This window comes from Bufo gargarizans, chromosome 5 (genome assembly GCF_014858855.1).
Source record: "Bufo gargarizans isolate SCDJY-AF-19 chromosome 5, ASM1485885v1, whole genome shotgun sequence".
Lineage (NCBI taxonomy): Eukaryota > Metazoa > Chordata > Amphibia > Anura > Bufonidae > Bufo > Bufo gargarizans.
The window spans coordinates 480,114,931-480,140,722 of record NC_058084.1 but is presented as its reverse complement, the minus strand read 5'-3'; the positions used below and the strand labels follow the sequence as shown (position 1 = coordinate 480,140,722).

General features: G+C 49.3%; 1 protein-coding gene across 1 annotated transcript in view; it reads left to right on the top strand.

Moving 5' to 3' along the window:
* The first annotated feature begins 1,838 nt into the window (after nt 1-1,838).
* ZBTB47 (zinc finger and BTB domain containing 47) overlaps nt 1,839-25,792 on the top strand; it is a 55,582-nt gene continuing 31,628 nt past the window's right edge. Inside the window, 3 exon segments of the mRNA XM_044294571.1 lie at nt 1,839-2,023; nt 16,585-17,274; nt 17,276-17,980. Of these exon segments, the coding sequence (XP_044150506.1) occupies nt 2,021-2,023; nt 16,585-17,274; nt 17,276-17,980 (1,398 nt within the window). The 5' untranslated portion in view covers nt 1,839-2,020.

Below are 25,792 nucleotides of genomic sequence, written 5' to 3'. Positions count from 1 at the left end.
CACTACCCTTCCCTCAGTGTCACCTCCTGTCACTATTCCTCCCTCTGTGTCACCTCCTGTCACTATCCCTCCTTCTGTGTCACCTCCTGTCTCTATTGCTCCTCTGTGTCACCTCCTGTCTCTATTGCCCCTCAGTGTCACCTCCTGTCACTATCACCCCCTCTGTGTCACCTCCTGTCACTATCCCTCCCTCTGTGTCACCTCCTGTCACTATCCACCCCTCTGTGTCACTACTGCCCCTCTGTGTCACCTCCTGTCTCTATTGCCCCTCTGTGTCACCTCCTGTCACTATCCCTCCCTCTGTGTCACCTCCTGTCACTATCCCTCCCTCTGTGTCACCTCCTGTCACTATCCCTCCCTCTGTGTCACCTCCTGTCACTATTCCTCCCTCAGTGTCACCTCCTGTCACTATCCCCCCTCTGTGTCACCTCCTGTCACTATCCCTCCCTCAGTGTCACCTCCTGTCACTATCCACCCCTCTGTGTCACTACTGCCCCTCTGTGTCACCTCCTGTCTCTATTGCCCCTCTGTGTCACCTCCTATCACTATCCCTCCCTCAGTGTCACCTCCTGTCACTATCCCTCCCTCAGTGTCTCCTCCTGTCACTATCCCTCCCTCTGTGTCACCTCCTGTCACTATTCCTCCCTCCTTGTCACCTCCTGTCACTATTGCCCCTCTGTGTCATCTCCTGTCACTGCCCCTCCCTCTGTGTCACCTCCTGTCACTATCCCTCCCTCAGTGTCTCCTCCTGTCACTATCCCTCCTTCTGTGTCACCTCCTGTCACTATCCCTCCCTCAGTGTCACTTCCTGTCACTATCCCTCCCTCTGTGTCACCTCCTGTCACTATCCCCCCTCTGTGTCACCTCCTGTCACTATTGCCCCTCTGTGTCACCTCCTGTCACTATCCCTCCCTCTGTGTCACCTCCTGTCACTATCCCTCCCTCTGTGTCACCTCCTGTCACTATCCCTCCCTCTGTGTCACCTCCTGTCACTATCCCTCCCTCAGTGTCACCTCCTGTCACTATCCCTCCCTCTGTGTCACCTCCTGTCACTATCCCTCCCTCTGTGTCACCTCCTGTCACTATCCCTCCCTCTGTGTCACCTCCTGTCACTATTCCTCCCTCTGTGTCACCTCCTGTCACTATCCCTCCCTCTGTGTCACCTCCTGTCACTATCCCTCCCTCTGTGTCACCTCCTGTCACTATCCCCCCTCTGTGTCACCTCCTGTCACTATTGCCCCTCTGTGTCACCTCCTGTCACTATCCCTCCCTCTGTGTCACCTCCTGTCACTATCCCTCCCTCTGTGTCACCTCCTGTCACTATCCCTCCCTCTGTGTCACCTCCTGTCACTATCCCTCCCTCAGTGTCACCTCCTGTCACTATCCCTCCCTCTGTGTCACCTCCTGTCACTATCCCTCCCTCTGTGTCACCTCCTGTCACTATCCCTCCCTCTGTGTCACCTCCTGTCACTATCCCTCCCTCTGTGTCACCTCCTGTCACTATCCCTCCCTCTGTGTCACCTCCTGTCACTATCCCTCCCTCTGTGTCACCTCCTGTCACTATCCCTCCCTCTGTGTCACCTCCTGTCACTATTCCTCCCTCAGTGTCACCTCCTGTCACTATCCCTCCCTCTGTGTCACCTCCTGTCACTATTCCTCCCTCAGTGTCACCTCCTGTCACTATTGCCCCCTCAGTCACCCCCATTCTGCCCCCGTCCGCCTGGCTCTCGTCCCGCCCCTCCCCCTCACATTGTCTCTTTAAGCATAGGGGAGGGGAGGGGTGTCCAGGGCTGCGTCTCACGTGATCTCCGCCGGCCAATGGCGTGTGAGCCCCGGGCAGCACCCCCCACAGCAGAGCCGGGAATGTAACATGGCGCAGGCGGAGGATGCGGAGCAGCGGCAGAGCATGTAGGACAATAAGAGGCCGGAGCAGCAGAGCAGGGGGGCCGGAGACGGAGCCCCCCGAGCAGCCAGTCCAGCAGCGCCATTCCGCCTCTCTGTGCGCCCACAACACTGCAAAATGGTAGGTGAGCACGGCAGCCTGTGTGCGGCCTGCACCGGGAGATGTGCCTCCTGCTGCTCTGGTGTCAGGCAGCCTGCATGTCAGCTGCTGCCAGGGGTGTGTGCAGAATAATGCAAAGGCTCCGGGAATGGGGGGGCTGCAGAGGTGGTACAGGGTGGCGGTGTCAGGTACAGCATTGGGGTGTGAGGGAACAGGGGGAGTGCACTGGATGTGGGGGTGCTGCAGGGGGAGTGCACTGGATGTGGGGGTGCTGCAGGGGGAGTGCACTGGATGTGGGGGTGCTGCAGGGGGAGTGCACTGGATGTGGGGGTGCTGCAGGGGGAGTGCACTGGATGTGGGGGTGCTGCAGGGGGAGTGCACTGGATGTGGGGGTGCTGCAGGGGGAGTGCACTGGATGTGGGGGTGCTGCAGGGGGAGTGCACTGGATGTGGGGGTTCTGCAGGGGGAGTGCACTGGATGTGGGGGTGCTGCAGGGGGAGTGCACTGGATGTGGGGGTGCTGCAGGGGGAGTGCACTGGATGTGGGGGTGCTGCAGGGGGAGTGCACTGGATGTGGGGGGTGCTGCAGGGGGAGTGCACTGGATGTGGGGGGTGCTGCAGGGGGAGTGCACTGGATGTGGGGGGTGCTGCAGGGGGAGTGCACTGGATTTCTGGGGTTGCAGTGTAATGCGTAGGATACTAGCGAATACATAGAATTATGGGGATCTGAAGGGTAGTGCACTGGATATGGGGGAGGCTGAAGGGTAGTGCACTGGATATGGGGGGGGGACTGCAGGGTAGTGCACTGGATATGGGGGGGGGGACTGCAGGGAAGTGCACTGGATATGGGGGCGGGACTGCAGGGTAGTGCACTGGATATGGGGGCGGGACTGCAGGGTAGTGCACTGGATATGGAGGGGGGACTGCAGGGTAGTGCACTGGATATGGGGGGGGGACTGCAGGGTAGTGCACTGGATATGGGGGGGACTGCAGGGTAGTGCACTGGATATGGGGGCGGGACTGCAGGGTAGTGCACTGGATATGGGGGCGGGACTGCAGGGTAGTGCACTGGATATGGGGGCGGGACTGCAGGGTAGTGCACTGGATATGGAGGGGGGACTGCAGGGTAGTGCACTGGATATGGGGGGGGGACTGCAGGGTAGTGCACTGGATGGGGGGGGGACTGCAGGGTAGTGCACTGGATATGGGGGGGGACTGCAGGGTAGTGCACTGGATATGGGGGCGGGACTGCAGGGTAGTGCACTGGATATGGGGGCGGGACTGCAGGGTAGTGCACTGGATATGGGGACGGGACTGCAGGGTAGTGCACTGGATATGGGGGCGGGACTGCAGGGTAGTGCACTGGATATGGGGGCGGGACTGCAGGGTAGTGCACTGGATATGGGGGCGGGACTGCAGGGTAGTGCACTGGATATGGGGGCGGGACTGCAGGGTAGTGCACTGGATATGGGGGCGGGACTGCAGGGTAGTGCACTGGATATGGGGGCGGGACTGCAGGGTAGTGCACTGGATATGGGGGCGGGACTGCACGGTAGTGCACTGGATAAGGGGGGCGGGACTGCAGGGTAGTGCACTGGATATGGGGGCGGGACTGCAGGGTAGTGCACTGGATATGGGGGCGGGACTGCAGGGTAGTGCACTGGATATAGGGGGGGGACTGCAGGGTAGTGCACTGGATATAGGGGGGGACTGCAGGGTAGTGCACTGGATATGGGGGGGGACTGCAGGGTAGTGCACTGAATATGGGGGGGGGGACTGCAGGGTAGTGCACTGAATATGGGGGGGGGGGACTGCAGGGTAGTGCACTGGATATAGGGGGGGACTGCAGGGTAGTGCACTGGATATGGGGGGGGGACTGCAGGGTAGTGCACTGAATTTGGGGGGGGGACTGCAGGGTAGTGCACTGGATATGGGGGGGGGGACTGCAGGGTAGTGCACTGGATATGGGGGGGGGGACTGCAGGGTAGTGCACTGGATATGGGGGCGGGACTGCAGGGTAGTGCACTGGATATGGGGGGGACTGCAGGGTAGTGCACTGGATATGGGGGGGACTGCAGGGTAGTGCACTGGATATGGGGGGGACTGCAGGGTAGTGCACTGGATATGGGGGGGACTGCAGGGTAGTGCACTGGATATGGGGGGGACTGCAGGGTAGTGCACTGGATATGGGGGGGGGGACTGCAGGGTAGTGCACTGGATATGGGGGGGGCGACTGCAGGGTAGTGCACTGGATATGGGGGGGACGACTGCAGGGTAGTGCACTGGATATGGGGGGACGACTGCAGGGTAGTGCACTGGATATGGGGGGACGACTGCAGGGTAGTGCACTGGATATGGGGGGACGACTGCAGGGTAGTGCACTGGATATGGGGGGACGACTGCAGGGTAGTGCACTGGATATGGGGGGACGACTGCAGGGTAGTGCACTGGATATGGGGGGGCTGCAAGCTGATCCTGCTATTGGGATGCAAGTGGTTTTTGGAGGGCTTCACTTTGTGCATAGCTGGCATAGACCCTGCAGCAGCCGCTGTGATTTGGGGTACAGTCTGTGCCCTGATATCTGGACTGTTTCTCCTGTTGACCTGTCATTTCTGGGTATTAACCCCTTTTGTGCTGGAGGCTTGTGTGAAGGTTCTGCAGTGGGTGAGGGTGACAGTGACACAGGCCCGGCACTGTGTGATGGTGGCAGTGATGACCCCGCTGTGTGGACTGTGACATAAAAGTAAGAGGTTCATTCTATTGGTTTCCTGAGATGAGCGGTGCCCGAGCAGTCTGTCAGCCGCTTATTGTCCATCCTCCATAGGTAAAACCATGGTTACATCTGATACGATTTCTGAACATCACGGAGATAGAGGTCCCCATTATTTACACTGCCGGCTGCCACAGAGAGCTGTAAATTGATGCACAAATAGAATATCTCAAAGTTGTCTTTCATCTGAAGGAAGTAAACAGTGAAGTTCCCATTCAATGACCGCAATCGGAGATCTTAAACTTTGAGGAATTGATGCAGAAAATATACTAAGAAGACTGGAGCTGTCATCTTTCGTGACCTGGCTATTAAATACTCGTATTCATCATAACAGCATATCAGCGCTCTGCCATGTGCCGTTCTTCTGTTATTCCTCCTAAATATGTACACATTTATTGACAACTGGATGTTTCCCTTGTTTAAGGCCCCTTTCACACTAGTGATTTCCAGCATTGGACTCGCAGCGTTTGTCAGCAGAGCACCTGTCCTGCAGTGACGGGGTCCACATAGCTTTATCTTGATTTATGATGATATGTAACCCTTAGGCCCCTTTCACACGGGCGAGTATTCCGCGCGGGTGCTATGTGTGAGTTGAACGCATTGCACCCGCACTGAATCAGGACCTATTCACTTCTATGGGGCTGTGCACATGAGCAGTGATTTTCACGCATCACTTGTGCATTGTGTGAAAATCGCAGCATGTTCTATATTGTGCGTTTTCCACGCAATGCAGGCCCCATAGAAGTGAATGGGGCTGCGTGAAAATCGCAAGCAAGTGCGGATGCGCTGCGATTTTCACGCACAATTGCTAGGAGACGATCGGGATGGAGACCCGATCATTAATATTTTCCCTTATAACATGGTCATAAGGGAAAATAATAGCATTCTGAATACAGAATGCATAGTACAAAAGGGCTGGAGGGGTTAAAATAATAATAATTTAACTCACCTTAATCCACTTGCTCGCGCAGTCGGCATCTCTTCTGTCTGTCTTCTGTGCTGTGTGCAGGAACAGGACCTGTGGTGACGTCACTCCGGTCATCACATGGCCCATCACCATGGTAAAAGATCATGTGATGGACCATGTGATGACCGAATTGACGTCACCACAGGTCCTTTTCCTGCACACAGCACAGAAGACAGACAGAAGAGAAGCCGGGCTGTGCGAGCAAGTGGATTAAGGTGAGTTAAAATTGTTTTCAAATTAATTTTTTTTAACCCCTCCAGTGCTATTGTACTATGCATTCTGTATTAATTTCAGAATGCTATTATTTTCCCTTATAACCATGTTATAAGGGAAAATAATACAATCTACAGAACACCGATCCCAAGCCAGAACTTCTGTGAAGTGCAAAACGCATTACAATGTTTTGCACTCGCACGGAAAAATTGTGCATGTTCCCGCAACGCACCCGCACGTTTTCCCGCAACGCCCGCCTGAAAGAGGCCTTACAGTTCTGGATTGTATTCCACTGACAGCATTATGTTGATGCTATCCAATACATTCCAGACCTCCTGAGGGTTACATAGCATCATAAATCAACATAATGCTATGCGACCCCGGCAGTGTTGGGAGGTCAGGATGGGTGCACAGTGACACACGCTGCGAGTCCAATGTGTGGAACTCCCTTGTGTGAAAGGGGCCTAAGGCTGGGTTCAGACCTGAGCGTTTTACAGCGCGTTCCTACGCGCTGTAAAACGCTCAACAGGCAAGAACCAATGATTCCCTATGGGAATAGTTCTCAGCTGAGCGTTTTACAGCGCGTACGATCGCGCTGTAAAACGCCCGATGCCCCAAGAAGTACATGAGCTTCTTTGGGGCGTCTTGTCGCGCGTTCCCGTACATAGACTTCAGCGGGAACGCGCGACAATGGGCGTTTGCTTGTCTCTGTATGCGCGATTGCAAACGCCCGTACAATCGCGCATACAGAGCGCTCCATCGCGAACGCTCAGGTCTGAACCCAGCGTAAGGGTTGTGTCACCATCGATGGGACACACCTCCAGCTGGTAACGCCCAGTCGTCAATTTATTCCTAAGATTCCAAGAGGAGTAACGGAGGAATGGCACAATGTAGAGTTAAAAAAGCTCCGGAATTATTTTATGAAGAATACAATTATTTACAAAAATAGACATGTCTGGAGCGGTGACGGACATTGGCAGAGTGTGATACTCGCCCAGTGAGGTACCCTTTACAGTTCCTTCCCTTTGTCCCACTTTTGCCAAACAGCTGATGGACAGGTGTGTTGGGTGTATGACCCTCGCCGATCAGATAGTGATGGCCTGTCCTGAGGATTGACCATCATTTATTAAAAAGTGGACAGCCCCTTTAATTATGTTTCCAGCTGTTTTGTATATACAGCACCTATATAATCTATGCGTCTCCATAGTAACAGACCACAAAACCTGTGTAGTCTGATCGTGCCTTCTGTGTGTCCTTTGTGTCTTGCTATTTTATGTTATCACAAGATTTTGGGGGTCGGGAGGGTTATGATGGCACAATCAGACTATCCAAAGTTTGTTGGTAGTCCGTTGCCATGGAGACACATAGTCTGCATAGGTACTGTAGACAGAAAAAAACATTCCCATTTCAGGGGCATCGGGACAGAAAAGAATTGGGAAAATTGACATCTCCTTTTAACATTGGTGGCATGCACCATGATCTTATGTGTAGGGTGGGCTTCTGAGTGCCCCTTGATATTGGGCAGAGATTGTCCAGGGTAATGAGATGCAAATCCAAGATGTCTTACCCTTTGTTAACCGTTGTATGATCCTCTCCCCATTGCACATCTGGCAGAGTGTTGTATGGACGTTAATGGGGAGCTTTGGGTTAATGACTGCCTGCCAAACGAGCCTTCACCCAGTTTAGTGTACGGCCTACGCACGGCGGTGCCAACGCAACCAGGACCTGTTGTCTCCCTCCTGGCCTAGCCGTACTGCCATGATGTGATTGTGATGAGGTGGGTTGTTGGGCCAGAATGGAGTCAGCAGGTAAGTGCATCCTTGTGTCCTATGGTATCTATATCGTGTTGGCAGGAAAGCCTCACGGATGTAACGCAACATAATGGAGTCTGTGTCTGTAATACGTGCATTTCTTGTACTCCAGTCACATCCAGAGTTGCATTCAAAATTCTGTAGGCCTCAAGCTAACAGAGCTGTGCACTGTGAGGGTCTGTTCACACAGAGCAGTCAAATCGTGTTTTGTCATCCTTTTTTTCAGCGATTTGACCACTGCTGACGAATAGACCCTTAAAGGGGTTGTCCCAGGACTAACATTTATCCCCTATCAAAAGGATACTGAATGAGTGTTTGTCTGGGGCCCCAGCCGATCCCTAGAATAGGGCCGCCACGTTCCCCAGAGTCGAATGGAGCGGTGGTCACCCATGCGTGCTGCCGTTCCATTCAGCTCTCCGCGGATAAGTGTTTGTCATGGGACATCCCCTGTAAAACTCAGTGAAAGCTGAAATGTAATGGGTTGCTATGGGCAACAAGGACTCGGGCAAGGGGCACTTTAATTCCACATTGTCCGTTGTTCATTTAAAACAATGTATAATAAAGTTGATTTAAACCATTGCAGGCAAAAAGTGAAGTGACTGCATAGCAACCAATCAGATTCCCTGTTTCATTATCCCAGCACAGGCTACAGAATGAAAGCTGGACTCTGATTGGTTGCTATGGAGGCCCAGTTCTGTGAGGCCTGTATGACGGAGAGAGGTTCGCCGTCAGCCCCCTTTGTGACTGCTGTAAATATAAACAGTTCCTGACGCCCATCCTCCCTCCACCGACACCATATTTAGGATAAGTGCGGCGCCGCTGTCACACTCAGGCCTTGTATGGTCCTCCTTAAAGGGATTGTAAAAGTCAAAACATTTTGTAGGTAATCGTTGACGGTCCGATTCCCTTCCCGTGCCTGAATGGTCCCTCTATGGGACAGCCAGAAGTGGCGGGGTACATTGCCCGGCAATCTCTTGCAGTCCCATAGAGAGCGAAAGGAGCTGCAGCCGCATGCTTGATGTGACACTCCTTTCAGATGAGGGGTGGGACCCCAATTTTTGTCATCAGTATGGCCCCAGCAGTCGGAACGAGCATGCACACATGAGGTGAATTCAGGAGTTTGTGCCGGGATACTAGTTCTGACCTGGTCCACAGCGGAAGTGACGTCCAGTCCATAGCCCGAGCTGGAAACCTGGTAAAGGAAGTGACGTCGGCTGAAGCAGGACAGATATTTCATGTGACCGGGTTCCCGAGAGACCCATTCACCCAGCTTCGGAATAAGGCCCCTTTCACACGAGCGAGTTCCCCACATTGGCCTTATAGCTCCCGTCCTGACCTCCCAGCACTGCAGGGGTTGCATAGCATTATACTGATTTATGATGCTATGTAACCTATACAGTTCTGGAATGTTTTGGATAACACAGTCAGTGTTATCCAATACATTTCAGACCATTAAGGGTTACATAGCATCATAAATCAATATAATGCTATGCGACCCCGGCAGTGCTGGGAGGTCAGGACGGGAGCTGCTGCATACTCGTGCTGAGAGTCCGATGCGTGGAACTTGTGAAAGGGGCCTAAGTGTATTACACACTTTATCCTACGGGTGCTTTAGAGTCTGTTATCAAAGCTGTACCCTAAAGCATGGCGGTGGGACAGAGCATCAGCCCCAGCCCAGGACGATGGAGCCATTGATAAGGTTATGGTCTGAGGTAACTGATGGACTTTTCTTGTGCAGTTCCTCCCGTGTCTCGTTCCGATCTTCGGCGTCCCGTGTGTTACATAAAGCCGAGGCAGTAATGCGGAATGACCCATCGGTCCAGGGCTGAGGAATGTTTCTGATTGATTAAACACCGCTGCAGAAAAAGGGGGATCTCTCGGCACCAGATCTTCTGTCAGCTAAAATATTCCTTTCCTCAGAAAGATCTCTGCTTGCTTTATTGTCCTTGCTCACACAGCAGAGAGGGTTTGTTAAAGTTGGTGCTGTTCTCAGTCCTTTATTGACTGCAAGCATAGAATTTGATCATTTAAAACACAAGGGAGCGGATTTACTAATCCTGGAGATGGAGTAACCTTGGACCTGCTCTGTAGACCTGCAGCAGATCTATCACAGGGGCCCCGGCTGATGATGCATGCGCTGCAGACGCTTATCTCTGACTCTGTACCAACTGTCGGCTTAGTCCGAGACAGAGTTAATACAGAATTGTAAAATGTGGCACCTTACCCACTCATCTTTCCATAATACAGGATGTAACTTGGGATAAGTAATGTATGTACACAGTGACTCTACCAGCAGAATAGTGAGTGCAGCTCTGGAGTATAATACAGGATGTAACTCAGGATCAGTACAGGATAAGTAATGTAATGTATGTACACAGTGACTCTACCAGCAGAATAGTGAGTGCAGCTCTGGAGTATAATACAGGATGTAACTCAGGATCAGTACAGGATAAGTAATGTAATGTATGTACACAGTGACTCTACCAGCAGAATAGTGAGTGCAGCTCTGGAGTATAATACAGGATGTAACTCAGGATCATTACAGGATAAGTAATGTATGTACATAGTAGGGATCGACCGATTATCGGATTTACCGATATTATCGGCCGATATTCAGGATTTTGAACACTATCGGTATCGGCATCTATTTTGCCGATATTCCGATAGTGTATGGGGAACACAGATCGCGCTGCTGACAGCGCTCTCCGTGTTCCCCTTAGCAGCACAGGGGAGAAGGAGCAGTGTCTCCTCCCCCTGTGCTGCTGCTGCCGCTGCCGCCAATGAGAGGACAGGGGACAGGAGGAGGGGAGGAGCTATGGACACTGCTCCACCAATGAAGATTAATCTATCATTCATTCATTCATATACAGGAGGCGGGAGCTGCAGGATCACATAGCCGGCTCCCGACCTCTTTGAGCTGTAGCTGCGATCTGCGGTAGTTAACTCCTCAGGTGCCGCGGATCGCAGCTACTGCTCATAGAGGTCGGGAGCCGGCTATGTGATCCTGCAGCCAGCTCCCTCCTCCTGTATATGAAATTAAGCTTCATTGGTGGCGCAGTGCGCCCCCCCCCCCCCCCCCAGTATTAAGCATTGGTTGCGCAGTGCGCCCCCCTCCCCCCCAGTATTAAGCAATGGTGGCGCATAGGGCCCCCACCCCAGTCGCAGTGCGCCCCTCCACAGGATCCCCTCTCCCTTGCTCCTCCGATCGGAGCCCCAGCAGTGTAATGCTGGGGCTCCGATCGGTTACCATGGCAGCCAGGACGCTATTGAAGCCCTGGCTGCCATGATAAGCTCCATGCTGCTGTGTGCACAGAGCACAGAGCAGCAGGGACAGTGTGAGCTCCTATTCACCCTGATAGATCTCTATCAGGGTGAATAGGACAAGGGTTCTAGTCCCTAAGGGGGCTAAAAGTTAGTTAAAAAAAAAAAAAGGAACAAAAAAAATAATAAAAACACCAAAATATAAATGAAAAAGAAAGATTTAAAAAAAACAAATACACATTAACAATAAACATAAATTTTCAGCAGATTTGTGGGAATTTTTTTTTTTTTTCCAAAAATGAAAATTCCCAGAATATCGGTATAAATTATCGGCTATCGGCCTGAAAGTTCACAAATTATCGGTATCGGCCCTAAAAAATCAATATCGGTCGATCCCTAGTACATAGTGAGTGCAGCTCTGGAGTACAATACAGAATATAATGTAAGATCAGTACAGGATACATGAAGACCTGTGTGCCCCCCCCCCCTTCCCCAACCATCAGAGTGGCACTTGAGCGGGTGCAATGTCTGAGGCTGGTGTTGGGGGAACTGTGGGGTGTGTAGATTTAAATTTCCTCAAAAAGAGAACTTCTCACCATGAAAATGGTGCGCAGTCTGCCAACAGCAGGTTATAGAGCAGATAAGATGGACCTCCCATTCACTATACCGTGGAGCAGGGGCATAACTACCATAGCGGCAGACCGTGCGACTTCTGTGGGGCCCATGGCAAGAGGCGTCCCAGTTGGGATCATCTTCTCTTCTACTGGAAGTGAAAACTTGGTCAGGACTCTACCCTCTAAAGAAACAACTTTTAGCAAATGAGGCAGTAGAAAAAATGGCCTAATGGTCACTGAAAGGGGTTTAGGCAGAAACCCTTCTGTCCTGTGTGCGGGCCCGGTTTGATCCTTGCTATGGGGCCCTTACTACTCTATGTACGCCAGAGCCAGGTTTCTGACATGAATACTGGCGTTCTGCCAGAACCTCTGCTGCAGATGTGAACCTTGCCTTATACCGTCTTATCAGCCACCTCTGTATGCACGCTTAGGCTCCTTTCACACTAGCGTTCGCTGGTCCGCTCGTGAGCTCCGTTTGAAGGAGCTCACGAGCGGACCCGAACGCAGCCGTCCAGCCCTGATGCAGTCTGAATGGAGCGGATCCGCTCAGACTGCATCAGTCTGGCGGCGTTCAGCCTCCGCTCGCCTCCGCACGGACAGGCGGACAGCTGAACGCTGCTTGCAGCGTTCGGGTGTCCGCCTGGCCGTGCGCAGGCGTGCGGATCCGTCCAGACTTACAATGTAAGTCAATGGGGACGGATCCGTTTGAAGATGCCACCATATGGCTCAATCTTCAGACGGATCCGTACCCATTGACTTTACATTGAAAGTCTGGACGGATCCGTCCGAGGCTATTTTCACACTTAGCTTTTTTTTTGCCATTTTAATGCAGACGGATCCGTTCTGAACGGAGCCTCCGTCTGCATTATTATGAGCAGATCCGTTCAGAACGGATCCGCCCGAACGCTAGTGTGCAAGTAGCCTTATATGGGGAAGGCTGTCGGTCACTGGAGCAGAGATTTAGATTGTATGAATTACGGTACCATTTTAACCAAATCTTTTCCCATAAAACTATATATCAGTCTGCTAATCTCCTCCACCTTTAAAGGGGTCTGTCCATCTATGATATGCCATCAGTGTCAGATAGGTGTGGGTCCCACCTCAGTGACACACTCCTATCCCTACAGATGGGCCCCCCGAAATGATATAGATCACATTGTGCTGATGTGGCATGCTCCCCATTCGTTGCTTTGGGAGTTATAAAAAATAGCTGTGTGGGCTCCCATAGATGTGAACGGAAGGTGGCCCATTCTGGAGGTAGGTGGGACCCACCTCTATCTGACATTGATGCCACATCCTAGCGATAGGCCCACCCCTTTGAGGCGGAATTCCAATGTTTTTTGGTTAATCACTGGGAAATGCCATGTCCGATAGGTTCTGCACTCTGGATTAGAGGAGACCAGGGTGAAAGGTGGGCACACATGCGGGCAGCTCCCTGGAGCGATGACTGTAACTCCCATTATCCTCAATGTCACCTTGCCACCAAAGAGGAGAGCCCCATAACTAGTACCCCTACCCATTATTCAGTCCCCCCAGGACTCTCTTCTCCTTTAGGGATGTTTCTGTATCCCGTCATGAATTTCATTGCATCACTTTGCATTGTTTCTGTGTTCCCTCCAGTGCAGAATTATTGTGCTGTGTCTCCGGAGCTGTCCCTCCCTCCCTGGTCTGCTCCATGAACTGCCGTCCTCTAGTGTAAGTTTTGATGAATGGTCTTCTCTTACACTGGTGACCTGCTGACCGAGGCGTCTAATTAGAGCAGTGCTGGGAGATGAAGTGTCGGAGGATGGGGGGTGGGAGAGGTTTGTTCTCTGCGGTAATAAAGGCAAATGGCTTGTTTAATAGCAAAATGAAATCTGTGAACTGTACATGAGCAGCGCACTTTAAATCAGACGGCTAATAAAGCCGACCCCTGCAGAGGGGTGTGCAAGGAGGCTGCGAAATTTTGTGATTTTTCTTTTTCTTTTCAGGAGTCATAGGGTTGTTTAATAAAAAATAAAATATAACATTACTAATATTTTTTATTTTTGGTTTTGTATGGGGTAAACCGTACAAAATCTAATAAGGAAAGTCTTTATTTCTCCTCTTCAAATTTGCAAAGTGACCCTAAAATTATTGAAATTTTATTTTTCTGCACTCACTATTCTGCTGGTGCAGTCACTGTGTACATACATTACTTATCCTGTACTGATCCTGAGTTACATCCTGTATTATACTCCAGAGCTGCACTCACTATTCTCCTACTGGAGTTACTGTGCACATACATTATAGACCGTTAGTTTAGAGCTCCTATACTAGACGTGTCCCATGGACAAGAGTAAGGCTCCGGTCATACATGCAGTTTATTATGCCGTTCAGGTGCTGTATTTGAGGCAAATTATTTACGCTAAAGCCAGAAGTGGATCCAGCAGTATGGAGATCTAGAAGTCCTCATGATGTAGTTGCCATTCCTGTTCTATCCACCCCTGACTTTGGTTAAAAAAAAAAAAAAAGACTACAGCTAAGGCTGCTTTCACACTAGTGTTTTTATTTTCCGGCGAGGAGCTCAAATCCGGATAAGAACTGATCAGTTTTATCCCCATGCATTCTGAATAGAGAACTGTAGGTCGGTGGGTTGCATCTCGTAGAGCAGCCTTTTGTGTAGTTCTCCATTTTGGACTGGGTTGCCGCATCAGAGTTTATACTGGAGTTATAATTTACCTGATGTAGACTGAATATCGAGTCTATAAACGGCGGGTGGGGCAACTACGAGTTGTCCGATTGCCTTTGGTCCATGGCTGGCAATCTATGTTGGTGTTAAAATCTGATTTGCATAAGACCTCTTTCACACGAGCCATGTACGAATGCGTTGCGGCAAAACCCTCGCGAGTAGGTACCCAATTGCAGTCAGTTTCGACTGCGTTTCGTTGTTCAGTTTTTATCGCGCGGGTGCAATGTGTTTTGCAAGCGCGTGATAAAAAACTGACTGTGGTACCCAGACCCCAACTTCTTCACAGAAGTTCAGGTTTGGGTTCAAGGTTGTGTGGATTGTATTATTTCCCCTTATAACATGGTTATAAGGAAAATAATAGCATTCTGAATATAGAACACCTAGTACAATAGGGCTGGAGGGGTTAATAAATAATAATTTAACTCACCTTAATCCACTTGTTCGCGCCGCCGGCATCTCTTCTGTCTTCATCTGTGAGGAATAGGACCTTTGATGATGTCACTGCTTTCATCATAGTCCATCACATGATCTTTTACCATGGTGATGGACCATGGGATGAGCGTAGTGACATCATCAAAGGTCCTATTCCTCACAGAAGAAGACAGAAGAGAATCCGGGCTGCGCGAACAAGTGGATTAAGGTGAGTTAAATTATTATTTATTTATTTTAACCCCTCCAGCGCTATTGTACTATGCAGTCTGTATTCAGAATGCTATTATTTTCCCTTATAACCATGTTATAAGGGAAAATAATAATGATCGGGTCCCCGTCCCGATCGTCTCCTAGCAACCGTGCGTGAAAATCGCACTTGCTTGCGGATGCTTGCGATTTTCACGAAGCCCAATTCACTTCTATGGGGCCTGCGTTGCGTGAAAAACGCACAAAATAGATCTTGCTGCGATTTTCACACAACGCACAAGTGATGCGTGAAAATCGCCGCTCATGTGCAAAGCCCCATAGAAATGAATGGGTCTGGATTCAGTGCGGGTGCAATGCGTTCAACTCGCGCATTGCACCCGCGCGGAAAACTCGCCCGTGTGAAAGGGGCCTAAAAGGACGTGACTGTGAACCTGGGGCGATAGGTAGACCTTAGATGTCAAACATCTCTTCTTCCTTCCACCATACAGGTTGTACAGCGTTGGAAAGATATGACTGCTTTCTTCCTGAAACAGCTCCATCCCCGTCTGTAGGTTGTGGGTGGTATTGCAGCTCGTCCTTATGCCCTTCAGTTGAGTCATGATAAAATACCAGTCAGAATCCATGAACAGGTGTGTGCGTCTATTCAAGAGTGTCTAGTCATTTCTAGCAAATACGCTGCAATATCAGTCTCGCTTCAGCAAATGGCATTTATTATGTAGAGGAGGTACTTACTAATGTATTCTGATTCTCCATATTGCTTCCTTTGCTGGCTGGATTAATTTTTCCATCACATTATACACAACTCGTTCCCATGGTTACAGACTACCGTGCAGTACAGCAGGGGTGCTTGTGCTTGCACACTATAGGAAAAAGCACCTGTTTCCTATAGTGTACAGGCACGACCTCCACTGATGGATTGCAGGGTGATCGTAACCATGGAGACGAGCAGTGTATAATGTGATGGAAAAATGAATCTAGCCAGCAAAGGAGGCAATATGGACAATCCCAATACATTAGTAAGTGCCTTGTATTAACCTCCTCTACATGATAAATGCCATCTGCTGAAGAGAGACAACCCCTTTTTAAAGGGGTTTTCCGAGACTTTTTAACTGATTGTGGGGGTCCAACACCCGGGGCTCCAGCTGATCAGCTGCCCATGGCCTTGTCGCAGCTCAGCCTAGGCCATGTGATGTCATGTTTAGCGGTCACATTTCCTAGGCGCAGCTCAGGCCCATTGAAGTAAATGGGGCTGGGCTGCAATAGAAAGCACAACCACTATACAATGTACGGCGCTGCGAGAAGGCTGCAGCACTCACAGGAGGACTGGTGTCTTCGCAAACAGCTGATCAGTAGGGTTCCCTGGTTTCGGACCCCCACCTTTCAGAGTATAGGTAATTCGTAAAAAATTATCTGAAAACTTTTTAATCTTACTTTTTGGTCCAGTTCTGGCTTTAGTTAAAAAAAAATTTTTTGCCTGAATAACTGCCAGTGTGATTCCAGCATCAGGTTCCGTCTATCGGGACAGATCATTTTAGGTCTTCATAGTCTTATTTTACCCATAACTTTTCATTGTCCTCTCTCTTTTCTTCTTTCCGCAGTTGATAGTTGAGAAGACGACGGACTACCCCTCCACGGAGTATTCTCTAGTGGAAGATGTCGCCCTTCACTTCACCTGTCTAATGGACAGACTCAACGAACAGCGTCTGTTCCAGCCTGACCTCTGCGATGTGGACATCGTGCTGGTCCAACAGAAAAGCACCTTCCCCGCTCACAAGGGCGTCCTCGCTGCTTACAGCCAATTCTTCCATTCTCTCTTCACCCAAAACAAGCAGCTGCAACGGGTGGAACTGTCCCTGGAGGCCTTGACGTCCCGAGGTTTCCAGCAGATCCTCAACTTCATCTACACCTCCAAGCTGTTAGTCAACGGCTGCAACGTCCAGGATGTCTTAAACGCCGCTGCCGTGTTACAGATGAACGAAATTGTGACGTCGTGCCAGGAGCTCATTCACAGCAGGTCACTGAACCTGTCCATGGCTAATGACATTTTGGACACGGAGGACACTCGAAATGATACCACCACGGTCATGCAGCCGCAGTTCTATAGGGAGATAAAACAGGAGGTGGACGCACCTCCGACAAAAATTTATGCCCGGGAGGGAAATGATCCCTACTCTGTTCGAGTAGAGGACAGTGTAACTAAAGGACATTCATCCAACGCTGCGTCACCAAAACAGTATTTTAAAGATGAGGATAGGAGCGGGGCCCGGGTCTGTAAAATCGAAGGGGCCTGACTCGGAAGAGGACCTGGAGACCCAAGAGTCCTATAACCGAGAGCAGATCATCGTAGAGGTCAACTTAAATAACCAGACACTAAATGTTTCTAAAGGGACTGAGGGGAAGGGGGGCCCGACCGATCCAGTAGCTGTTCTGGACCGATCGGACGGGGACGATCGGGGATCGGAAGAAGACGGAGATGACGAGAACGAGGAAGAGGAAGGTGGCCTGGAAGAGGAGGAGGACTTTCTCGACATGCTGGAGGACGAGGAAGATGACATCTTGCCAAGCGAAGAAGAAGACCTAGAAGAACCCCGCGAGGAGGAAGAAGAGGAGGAAGAGGATGACGAGGAGAAGGACAATGATGATTCAGCAGAGACAGCCAAAGATGAAAACTCCCCGGAAGACGGGAGCAAGTCGCCGAGCGAAAACGAGTCCACCAAGTTGTCTAAAGGTGCAAAAGGTTCACGTAACCGAGGAGCTGGTGCGAGGCGGAAGAAGAAAGGACAGGATGCTTTGGGGCAAAAGGCCAAATTTGATGACAAGCAGCACTTCCCATGTAAGAAGTGCCCTAGAGTTTTTAATAATAGGTGGTATCTGGAAAAGCACATGAACGTCACCCACAGCCGCATGAGGATTTGCGATAAATGTGGCAAGAGGTTCCTTCTAGAGAGCGAGCTGATGCTTCACCACCAGACAGACTGTGAAAAGAATATACAAGTAAGTCCCTCGCTCCGCCATAGCTGATGGTTTGTTTGCCGTTTCCTTATCTATCGGAAGGTAAGCCAGTAGAGTATGAGAAGTGTCTGACCTGAGCAGCTCCATGTGAACATAACACTATAGGTAATGTAGGTGAATGCTCCAGTCACATCCAAAGCTGTGCTCGCATTTTGCTGTGAGGCAGAATGGAGTTCAGTGGCTCAGCCAAACTGTCGGACGGTTTGTCAGGCGGCACTGAGCTGTTGGAGTCTATCTGCAGCCATCAAAATTGTGCGTGCAGCTTTGGATGTGACTGGAGTATGAGCCACAGTGTAGCTTTGTGCTAGATCATCGGTTTGGAGAAGGCCTGAAATCTGCTGCAGATTAGTAAGTCCACAACCTGTCCTCAGATCTGCACAGATCTGTTCTGCGGGATTTGCGTGCATCCCGATTCGGCATGGAATGGTTTTTAGTCTGATTTCTTATGACTGGAAGAGGACGGATGTTGTGTCTAATCAGTTGCCTCTCCTGGATCTTTGAGAAATGCAGATTCTTTTCCCCCCTCCCTCCAGTGCTAATGCATATGAAACAATAAGTTGGGGGAGGAGCTTATACTCCATTGTCTAAATGTAATTCCACTAAGCTCCACCCCTTTCTCCAATATTATTTCCCATACACTAGCATTGTAATTGTTGCCATTGCATATTGTTAGTAGTTTTCTTTAGCCTTTTCTTGTCTACATAAGTGTAGGGTTAGGCCTGAAAGACCTCTCTGTAGGTTTAAGGGGTTGTTTGGTGGGATATTTTACTTTTATTTTAGAAAAGGGGCAGAATTATGCAAGGAAATAAAAGAAGCATTACTCACCTCACTGATCTCCTAACCCTGGCATTCTAATGCATACTGGTTCTCTGCTTCCTGGTCACGACTTTATGCTCAGGAATCGGCAGGAGATGCGGGTCATAGCTGCGGCCATTGATTGGCTGAGTGGGCCTCTCCTGGCATTTCCTATGTGTCAAGCCCGTGCCAGGAAGTGAGGACCCAATAAGGGATCAGTGAGGTGAGTAATGCTGCTTTTTTTAATATAGATAGATAGATGTACAGTACAGACCAAAAGTTTGGACACACCTTCTCATTCAAAGAGTTTTCTTTATTTTAATGACTATGAAAATTGTAGATTCACACTGAAGGCATCAAAACTATGAATTAACACATGTGGAATTATATACATAACAAACAAGTGTGAAACAACTGAAAATATGTCATATTCTAGGTTCTTCAAAGTAGCCACCTTTTGCTTTGATTACTGCTTTGCACACTCTTGGCATTGAGCTTCAAGAGGTAGTCACCTGAAATGGTTTTCACTTCACAGGTGTGCCCTGTCAGGTTTAATAAGTGGGATTTCTTGCCTTATAAATGGGGTTGGGACCATCAGTTGCGTTGTGGAGAAGTCAGGTGGATACACAGCTGATAGTCCTACTGAATAGATTGTTAGAATTTGTATTATGGCCATCATTACTTTCAGAAATAAAGGTCGGTCAGTCCGAAAAATTGGGAAAACTTTGAAAGTGTCCCCAAGTGCAGTCACAAAAACAATCAAGCGCTACAAAGAAACTGGCTCACGTGCGGACCGCCCCAGGAAAGGAAGACCAAGAGTCACCTCTGCTGCAGAGGATAAGTTCATCCGAGTCACCAGCCTCAGAAATCGCAGGTTAACAGCAGCTCAGATTAGAGACCAGGTCAATGCCACACAGAGTTCTAGCAGCAGACACATCTCTAGAACAACTGTTAAGAGGAGACTGTGTGAATCAGGCCTTCATGGTAGAATATCTGCTAGGAAACCACTGCTAAGGACAGGCAACAAGCAGAAGAGACTTGTTTGGGCTAAAGAACACAAGGAATGGACATTAGACCAGTGGAAATCTGTGCTTTGGTCTGATGAGTCCAAATTTGAGATCTTTGGTTCCAACCACCGTGTCTTTGTGCGACGCAGAAAAGGTGAACGGATGGACTCTACATGCCTGGTTCCCACCGTGAAGCATGGAGGAGGAGGTGTGATGGTGTGGGGGTGCTTTGCTGGTGACACAGTTTGGGATTTATTCAAAATTGAAGGCATACTGAACCAGCATGGCTACCACAGCATCTTGCAGCGGCATGCTATTCCATCCAGTTTGCGTTTAGTTGGACCATCCTTTATTTTTCAACAGGACAATGACCCCAAACACACCTCCAGGCTGTGTAAGGGCTATTTGACCATGAAGGAGAGTGATGGGGTGCTGCGCCAGATGACCTGGCCTCCACAGTCACCAGACCTGAACCCAATCGAGATGGTTTGGGGTGAGCTGGACCGCAGAGTGAAGGCAAAAGGGCCAACAAGTGCTAAGCATCTCTGGGAACTCCTTCAAGACTGTTGGAAGACCATTTCAGGTGACTACCTCTTGAAGCTCATCAAGAGAATGCCAAGAGTGTGCAAAGCAGTAATCAAAGCAAAAGGTGGCTACTTTGAAGAACCTAGAATATGACATATTTTCAGTTGTTTCTCACTTTTTTGTTATGTATATAATTCCACATGTGTTAATTCATAGTTTTGATCTCTCTAAAAAAATGTCTCTCTAAAAAATAAATGTATCCCACAAAAAATCCCCCTTCGTAGTCCATGTGACATCACCGTGCATAGTTCACAAGATTTTTTTTTTGAATTTTTATTTTCTATGTTAAAAATAAACCAATGCCTAAATCATGCAGTTTTCACAATGGTTAGTACTCCTAAAATATGCCAAGACTTTCTGTTGTTTAAAGGGCTTCTGTCACCCCACTAAACTGGTGTGTTTTTTTTTTTTTTTTGTGTAGTTATAATCCCTATACTGCGATTTATCCATACATAATGTGATTAATCATTTTGGTTCAGTAGATTTTGCTAAAAACGTACTTTTATAATATGTAAATTACCTGTCTACCAGCAAGTAGGGCGGCTACTTGCTGGTAGCAGCCGCATCCTCCTATCTTAATGACGCCCCCTCCGCATGTTGATTGACAGAGCCAGGGAACGGGATCGTTCTCTGCTCGCCCTGTTTGAAGACAGGGACGGCGCTGGCACCAGATTTTGAATGCAATCGGCGCAGGCGCACTGAGAGGCGGACGCTCGCTCGGCCGCTCCATCCTCAATGCGCCTGCGCCAATGACGTCACATCTACACCCGGCGCAGTGCGCCTGTGCCGGTTGAAGACAGGTACGGCGCAGGCGCCAGATTTTGAATGCAAACATGCGGAGGGGGCGTCATTATGATGGGAGGATGCGGCTGCTACCAGCAAGTAGCCGCCCTACTTGCTGGTAGACAGGTAATTTACATATTATAAAAGTACGTTTTTAGCAAAATCTACTGAACCAAAATGATTAATCACATTATGTATGGATAAATCGCAGTATAGGGATTATAACTACACAAAAAAAAATTTGTGGGGAGAGAGAAGCCCTTTAATGGCAGCACATGGACGCCATGACACGAGGAGACCTACAGTAATTGACTTCTATAGAAGATTTGTGTAGGCTTGCTTTCTGACCTGTGAAGAGGTCACTGTACAGATAGGGGGAGTACCATATTTTCCGCCCTATAAGACTCACCAGCCCATAAGACGCACCTAGGTTTTAGAGGCGGACAATAAGAAAAAAATATTTTTCATTAGACCTCAGATCAGACCTCAGCTAACAGCCCCAATCAGACCCTCAATGTTAATAAGACCCCAACAAGACCTCAGATCAGACCTCAGCTCACACCCCAATGTGAATGACTCCCCAATCAGACCTCATATCAGCACCCACTGCCTCTCATATTAGCCCCCAGCAGGCCCCATTGCCTCATATAAGCCCTCTGTAGCCCCCCATTGCTTCTCATATTGCCCCCATTGCCTCATAGGAGCCCTCTGTAGCCCTCTATTGCCTATCATTTTGGCCCCCAGCGCCTCATGTGTAATAAAATAAATAAACTACTTACCTCTCTGCTCCTGGACGCCGCCACTCCTCGCCGCCCACGATCCTCTTCCTCCTGCTGTCGCCTGTGCTGTGAACTGGCGTGCACAGCGTGAGGTCACACAGAGCCTTCACCGCTTCCTGGTCCTCCGGTACTAATGAGCGCTTCCATAATGGAAGCATTCATTAGTATTCTCCCCATAAGACGCAGGGGCATTTTCCCCCCACTTTTTTTGGGGGGGGGGGAGAATGGAATGCGTCTTATGGGGCAAAAAATACGGTTGATAAGCTGTGATATCGCCTATTGTGAATGGCAGGTCCTGTGTTATTTATACAAAGGTGACATCGGTCATTGTAATTCTGCCTGTGATAATAGTGAGATGACTGCTGAGAAGCGATCTTCAGATATTATTAGGCTTAGTGGCCAGAAACTGCCCAATATTAGGTATTTTAGTTTAAATGTAGATGGTGACATGGACAATTTAAAACAAAAACCGCAAAAAAAAATCAGTGTATCATAAAAACATGATTTAAACAATAGGTCATTTTCTGTGATACTCCACTTCACGTATATAGCTGCGGGCAAGACCTGGGGTCTGTACGATGTATACAGCAGGGAGAGGGTTACCTACTGCAATGCCCAACATGTCCGGATATGCCGACGTGTTGTTTTTTTTGTAAATCGGATATGTCTGATGAGCATACTTTTTGCTGAAGTGATGATAATGTGGGGTAGTGTTTCTCCTCTTCTTTCTATGGTTACATTTTCCTTTTGTGAATCTGCTTCGGACGACCACCTTTCTGTCCTGTTAAAAGGGTTCTCCTAAACTTGTACAAAATAGGGGGGCAAACACTCTAAAATACTGTCAGAATCCGTCCTCTGGCTAGGTCTCGCTGTTGTCACTAGGTAGGGGCAGATTTGATGTTTGGAGCGTCCTGACACAACGCTAATATGGATGACCCCCCCCCCCCTTATGTGTGCCTCCCACAAAATATAATGCCCATTTATGTGCCTGCAACACAGTATGTGACACTTGTACAGTATAATGCCCTCTACATGTGCCTTCTGTATACTACAATGCACCCTGCTTTTGCCTGCCGTACATTATAATGCCCCTCCATGTGCCCCCTGTACAGTATAATGCCCCTCCATGTGCCCCCTGTACAGTATAATGCCCCTCCATGTGCCCCCTGTACAGTATAATGCCCCTCCATGTGCCCCCTGTACAGTATAATGCCCCTCCGTGTGGCTGCCATACAGTATAATGCCCCTCCGTGTGGCTGCCATACAGTATAATGCCCCTCCGTGTGCCCCCTGTACGATGCCCCCTACAGGCATCCCCATACAGTAAAATTTTTTTCCATTTGTTCCCCTCTGCAGTGATCCTTTCTTCGCTTGTGTAATGCCCTAGAATACATAGAATTATAGCCCCGCAGTCCGATGAGGAAGCATCACATCTCAGGGTGCCAATAGTCGGACACATTGATCACGGGGATTGAACTGCTGGGATGGGAGATGGCTCTGATCCCGGCACATACATGGCTGTGTGCAGTGCAGCTTTGGGCAGTGTCTGAGAGAGGACATCGGGGGAGTTGCTGGGGGTCTTCTCTTTGCTCTCTTCTGGCAGTTGTATGTAAAGTCACTCTTTCCCTGACTGCCCATGGAATCCGTCATCTTCCACTCCTTGATGACCATTTGTACAGAACCAATCGCCATTTTCAGATTTTTTTTTTCTTTTTAATCATCTGAGCTACTTTTGACACTTCTTCTGCGAGTGCAGCCTGGACGAAATGCACAAAGGTCTCAAGTGGGAAGAAACTCCGACCGGTTTTCGGAGAGGGCTGTATTGACGGCCTTCCCTATAGGACAGGTCATCAGTCTCGGATCAGTGGCGGTTTTACTCCCTCCGCCCTCTCTCGGGAGATAGTTGGTGTGTTACAGCAAATTTAATAAAAGGCGCACGGCTCTTAATACATTTAGCCCATTTGGAAGAAAAAGAAAAAGCCAGTCTGCTTTTCAAGGAATTTTTTTATATTATTTTTTTTTTTTTATGTGCAAATGTCTTCCTTCTTTTAAAGGGGTTTTCCCATCTTAGACACTGACGACTTATCGCCAGGATATGCCATCAATATCAGATAGTCCAGTGTCCTACCAGGGCTGTGGAGCCGGTAAGCCAAAGTTCTGGCTCCGACTCCTTCATTTCCTGTAGTATAATGGTAACGCTGGGCTATTTCTCACAATCGCATTAGATTGAGCTTAAACCAGATTTATTGGAATCCAATTTCTGAAATTCCTGACGTTTCTGTAAGTAAATATGCAATGCACTGTGCATTTAAAGGGGTTATCCTATCCTCAGCACCTGGGATCCCCTCCAATCAGCTATTAGGCGAGGCAGGGTGCTCCGTGAGCTCCAGTGACTCTTCCTAGGCCATGTGATGCCACCGTACATAGGTCACATGGCCTAGTTGCAGCTCGGCTGCATTGAAGTGAATGGGGCAGAGCTGCAATGCAAAGCACCTGTACTATACTATGTGCTTGGTGAGCTGCCAGGAGCCCACCATGCTACCCAGAGCGGGGGCTTCCTGAAACAGCTGATCTGCGGAGGTGCTGGGACTCGGAACCCCCGCCAGTGTCATAATGACCTATTCTGAGGATAACCCTAATTTAGTGTTAAAGGGGGTTCTGCAGTTTGTTTAAACTGATGATCTATCTCCTGGATAGATCATCAGTATCTGATCGGCGGGGGTCCAACACCTGGGACCCCCGCTGATCAGCTGTTTGAGAAGGCAGCGGCGCTCCAGGAGCGCCGCGGCCTACTCACTGTTTACCACAGGCCCAGTGACGTCATGACTAGTATCAACTGGCCTGGGCGGAGCTAAGCTCTGCTCACTTGAATGGAGCTTAGCCCCGCCCAGGCCAGTTGATACTAGTTGTGACGTCACTGGGTCTGCAGTAAACAGCGTGAAGGCCGCGGCGCTCCTGCCTTCTCAAACTGCTGATCGGCGGGGGTCCCGGGTGTCGGGCCCCCTAACCTGATTAGTTTGAGGGGTTGTCTCATTTCAGCAAATAGCATTTATTATGTAGAGAAAGTTAATACAAACTAATGTATAGTGATCATCCGTATTGCTTCCTTTGCTGGCTGGATACATTTTTCCATCGCATTATACACTGCTTGTTACTATGGTTACGACCACCCTGCAATCCATCAGTGGTGGTTGTGCTTGTATACTATAGGAAAAAGCACCAGCCTATGTGTGTCCCGCGGACACCAAGGAGGCCGGCACTTTTTCCTATACTGTACAAGGACGGCCAGCGCTGCTGGATTGCAGGGTGGTTGTAACCATGGAAACAAGCAGTGTATAATGTGATTGATATTAATCTAGCAAGCAAAGGAGAGCATGACCATACATTAGGACGTGCCTTGTAGTAACTTTCTCTACCCGATTACTGCCACTTGCTGAAGTGAGAGGACCCCTTTAACAATATAGCCTCTGTTCTACCGTAAAATCTATGGGCTCCGTGGAGGTCTTTGCGATCTTGCTGCAAATATCACGAAACTTGCTTTGTGTCGTTCCCATGACGTGACACGCCAGTTATGCGCATAAATTACGCTGTCAAAATCCGAAGCTGAACTCTGCTTCTTTAATGAGGCACAAAGCCGGGTCCAGCTTTGGCTTTTGACACTTTAATTTATGCGCATAACCAAAGAGTCTCGTCATAGACGAGAGACGAAACAGGTCTCAAAGACCTCTGCGGAGCCCATACATTTTACGGTAGGACGGAGGCTATATTGTTATTGGGTTTGGATACAGCCGAACACGATTTCCTCAACACTACGTTTTAATAACTGGAAAACACAGTTGTACGCT